General features: G+C 47.4%; 1 protein-coding gene across 1 annotated transcript; it reads left to right on the top strand.

Moving 5' to 3' along the window:
- Positions 1 to 1,158: 1,158 nt before the first annotated feature.
- LOC128764220 (homeobox protein otx5-like) lies at positions 1,159 to 4,530 on the top strand. The gene is made up of 3 exons (XM_053873793.1): positions 1,159 to 1,726; positions 2,400 to 2,551; positions 2,760 to 4,530. The coding sequence occupies exons 1-3, from the start codon at positions 1,627 to 1,629 to the stop codon at positions 3,396 to 3,398; spliced, it is 891 nt and encodes a 296-aa protein (XP_053729768.1). The 5' UTR covers positions 1,159 to 1,626; the 3' UTR covers positions 3,399 to 4,530.

The following is a 4,530-nucleotide window of genomic DNA, read 5'->3' as shown; positions in this document are numbered from 1 at the left end:
TGTGTGTGTGTGGATTTTAAACTATAAGAAAAGCCGATTCAATTAACCAGCGCAGAGAATCGGCTTTGGACGCTGTGAAATCGTCCTGCAGCGGAGGACGCGCATCATCGCGAGGCCTGCGACAGTCGCACAGCGCGCCCAGTGTCTCCGCGCCTTCATTTCTCACAGATCCAGTCACAAAAGCGACGACCCCGCAATTCATCTATCAGTTCATCTTTGTTTGACTTGACAATTATTTTGCCAATCATTTCCAACAATTTCATTTAAAAGGCGGACATCAATTCTGCGTTATTGACAGACGCATTTAACGAACACGATTCCAACCTCATGACGCAGCTTTGCGAATTTATTCAACGAAATTTTGGTTAAATAAATTAAAGAAACCAAGTTTAGTCTGGTTAAGCAATTTCAAACGAATTTATTATACTCAACGAACTTCCAGTAAAACATTCATTTTCCAACATATACTATTGTTATTATATAGTTTTTAATTATTATTATTGTTTTATTGTTATAATTATTGTTATTATGATGTTTAATTGTTATTATCGTTGTTATTGTTGTTAGTTAATATTGTCCTTCTTCTTCTTATTATTATTGTTATTTGTTCTTATCGTTCTTCTTCTTTTTCTTCTTCTTTTTCTTATTATTATTAGTTATTATAGTTCTTCTTCTTATTATTATTCTTATTATAATTATTATATGGTGCAGCGGTGAATGAATGGGCCGGACGGAGCATGTTGGGGATCAGAAGGGGATTTAGTAGCCGAACAAGGTTCTCTTTGTCCAGCCTTTAATCCTGCCTGCACCTCTCCATCCGTCCTCCAATTATTTTTAGGAGGCCAATTCAGAAATGAGATGAATAAAAAAGCTCTACAGTATTTGGTGGCTCCGGGGTGCAACGTTTCCTTTTGTGGTTTTAAGACTGTCATCCATATTCCGCACCTCAGCGACACCGTGCATGAGACCATGAGACGAACATTAGTTTTCATGAAGAATTTGGCGGAGAGGAAGTGCGGGTACCTGGGCGCGTGCTCGCCTGAGTGAGCGAGAGAGAGAGAGAGGGAGGGAGGGAGCGAGTGAGGGAGGGAGGGAGGTGGAGAGAGAGAGGGGCAGGGCGTTCTTGGGTAAGAAGTTACTTCTAATTAGCCAGACTCTTCTTGCTCGCCTCACTTGTCCATCCCGCGTGTCCGCGTCACCTCCACGGGACCTGCAGGACAGCAGAAACCCAAGAATCCACTCAGCGGACCTGCAGCTGCTGGTGGCACCTTTTCCCTTTGCGCAATTACGCAGCTTGGATCGAGAAAAGGCCGCGTTTCCGTTTTTATTTTTTTATCGAAGTGAAGGAGCGACTCGGGCGCTCAGGTAGCGGTTTTAGCCTGAAGGCCGTTGGAGTTTTTTTGTTGCTTAGCAACGCAACATCCGAGGGTTTTAATCTGAGCTTGACTTGAAGGAGAAATATCAAAAACAAAAACAAGTGAAAAACAGAGGGAGGGAGTGAGAGAGAGAGAGAGAGAGAGAGAGAGAGAGAGAGAGAGAGAGAGAATAGCTCGGAGACCCGGCCCCCGGTCACAGAGACGTGGAGAGAGAGTGAGGGAGTGAGTTTTAAAGCCAGAGGCAGGAGGCATGATGTCCTACATTAAACAACCCCATTACGCCGTGAACGGGTTAACTCTGTCCGGCCCGGGCATGGATCTGCTCCACTCCGCCGCCGTGGGATACCCCAGTAAGTAGCACCTCTTTGAGACTTGCATTTGACTGAAACATGTATATATTTAAACCGTGATATTTGCCTGTCATTCCACCCGCAAGAGCGAGTCTTCCTGCACGTGAACATGTGTTCACTTGACCCGGAGATGCGAGGATTACAGAGTCAAAAACAATGAATAACGTGTGTGAACGGAGAGACGGGCGGTTCTCACACAGACTTACACACGACTCAAGCTGCTCCTCTCGTCCTCTAACCTATTTCTGATAGCATTGTGCGTTATGTTGCTTGCTTCTGACCCCATCAACATCTGTCGAGCTCCGCGCGGCCTCCTTCACCACCTCGGATTTCAGGATCGGACTTCCGTTGTGTCGTCCATTTCGCCAATATAGAACCAACAAAACAATGTTGGATTATAAGTGAAAGCACAATATTGCTGCTCAGATCTCTCGAAGGCCGCAGCGTAACTCCGTCCCATATTTTACAGCCTATTTCTTTACGCCAAGTTCAACTGTAACAGAACTTAACGGTCGCTTCGATAATTATCGTTTTATTATTATTATTATATAGAAGACAGTAAATACTTATAATTCGGTAGTTGGTTTTCGACATTAGGTTATTATTATTATTAGATTATTCTGGGAAATTGCCAAAAATGATGATGACGATAAAGGTTTGATTGTTTTTGCAGGTACGCCGCGCAAACAGCGTCGCGAGCGCACGACCTTCACTCGGGCGCAGCTGGATATTTTGGAGGCTCTGTTCGCCAAAACCCGTTACCCGGACATCTTCATGAGGGAGGAGGTGGCTCTCAAGATCAACCTGCCCGAGTCCAGAGTCCAGGTAAGACGCAGCCTGGTTTCCGACTATCATTTAGGATCTGCTTCATACGAACACTATATTGAATGGATGGCAGCGCGACACCCACCGCCGCCCATAGAAACGCGTGTGAAGTCAATGAAGCAGAACAATTAAACGTCCGTAGCACTGTCGAGTTCCTTTGTGAAACGATACATCTAGCACGGCTGCTAATGACGTCATCGCCCTCCAGGTGTGGTTCAAAAACCGCCGTGCCAAGTGCCGGCAGCAGCAGCAGCAGAGCACCGGCCAGTCCAAGCCTCGGCCTCCGAAGAAGAAGGCCTCTCCAGCGCGGGACACCAGCAGCGAGGCCAGTGCCAACCCCGCCAACGGACCGTACAGCCCCCCGCCCCCTCCCCCGGGCACGGCCATCACCCCCAGTGCCAGCTCCGCCAGTGCCACCGTGTCCATCTGGAGCCCGGCCTCCATCTCCCCGCTGCCGGACCCGCTGTCGGCCTCCACCACCCCGTGCATGCAGCGCACCTCCACCTACCCCATGACCTACACCCAGGCTCCGGCCTACAGCCAGAGCTACGCAGGCTCCTCCTCCTACTTCACCGGTCTGGACTGCAGCTCCTACCTGTCACCCATGCACCCGCAGCTGTCGGGCACCGGGGGCGCCCTCAGCCCCATCACAGCCTCCTCCATGGGAGGACCCCTGAGCCAGTCGCCCGCCTCGCTGTCCTCCCAGGGCTACACTGCTGCTTCTCTAGGGTTCGGCGCCGTCGACTGTCTGGACTACAAGGACCAAGCTGCCTGGAAGCTCAACTTCAACGCAACTGACTGTCTGGACTACAAAGACCAGAACTCCTGGAAGTTCCAGGTCTTGTAGGAAGCGGGTGGTTTTGGGAGGCAGCGGGGAGTTGAGTCCAACCTAGAATCCTGATAGAAGACCAGCAGAAAGTGAGGCATCATCTTCTCATGTGTTAAAGCAAACGCTCGCAGGATGGTGAGCGAGCGTCGTGCATCATTCCTCAACAGTTTGGACTGTGTGCGTCCCGACCACAGGCTCAGCGGTCGCCTCACTAGCAGAAGGCCTTCTCCACGTCTGAGAATCTGTTTTCTTTACCGTTTGATCTGGTGTGTGATGGAAGCCAGAGGTGACCTCACCATAGAGAGGAGCCCCTGACATCCACAGACACGTGTGACTGCAGCACAAACCTGTTGCCTTCCAGCGCGGTTGCAATCATTAGCAGAGTTTCATAGGATCAGCTCCAGACAACTGAGGCAACAATGTTCAGATTGTGGCTGTTGGCAGTCGGACTCCCTTCAGCCCCACACACTCCATGTTCACCAGCGGTGAAAAAGCGACGATGGATCTCAAGTGTGTGAAGACTGCAGCAGAGAAAGGGAAGAGTCTGGGCCCCCCCCATCCCGTCCCCCTTTTGCACAGAGAGTGGGGCGCCTCTGTCCATCCCACCTGTAAAGATGTGATTCTATAAATATATATATTTGATGTATTTTTGATTCTTTTTTTGTATTAGATTTAATGTCTCTTTAAGAAATTGTGAATTCGTTCAAGTAAAAATTGTGGTAATCTGTCATGAAGTTTATATTATCATCAGTATTAATATCATTAATATAATTGTTGACATGGATCACTAATGTACCTTTTTTTGTGGTTTCTTTGTAAATATTCAATCAAGTCTGCCATGTTTGACACAGCAACTCATTCTTTTATTTGATATCTAGAACACTGCCAACTTTTTTTTTTTTCTTTTCTGTTTATATTACTTCAGTTTCTGTTTTCCAAACTCAGGGGTTTATTCCATAAAAAAAAGTAGCTGTAATAGGACACTCTTTTGCTTGTTGATCATTTACTTTTGCATTAATCTTCTGGGCTCATCTTCGTCCAACGCGAATGAATCGACTTATTTTGTATATTTCATGTGTCTCCTGTGTTTGAGCCGTCTCACCGTGCTAGATAGCCACAATGTTCTGAGACATTAAACCACTTTATTAAA

The sequence above is a fragment of the Synchiropus splendidus genome, chromosome 8, assembly GCF_027744825.2.
Source record: "Synchiropus splendidus isolate RoL2022-P1 chromosome 8, RoL_Sspl_1.0, whole genome shotgun sequence".
Classification (NCBI taxonomy): domain Eukaryota; kingdom Metazoa; phylum Chordata; class Actinopteri; order Syngnathiformes; family Callionymidae; genus Synchiropus; species Synchiropus splendidus.
The sequence above is the reverse complement of the archived record's forward strand: the minus strand, read 5'-3'. Positions and strand labels throughout refer to the sequence as shown.

Coding starts and splice junctions, on each gene's coding strand:
- LOC128764220 (XM_053873793.1), top strand. CDS start 1,627: ATGATGTCCTACATTAAACAACCCCATTACGCCGTGAACGGGTTAACT. Junction 1,727..2,399: donor CGCCGCCGTGGGATACCCCA/GTAAGTAGCACC, acceptor TTGTTTTTGCAG/GTACGCCGCGCAAACAGCGT. Junction 2,552..2,759: donor TGCCCGAGTCCAGAGTCCAG/GTAAGACGCAGC, acceptor ATCGCCCTCCAG/GTGTGGTTCAAAAACCGCCG.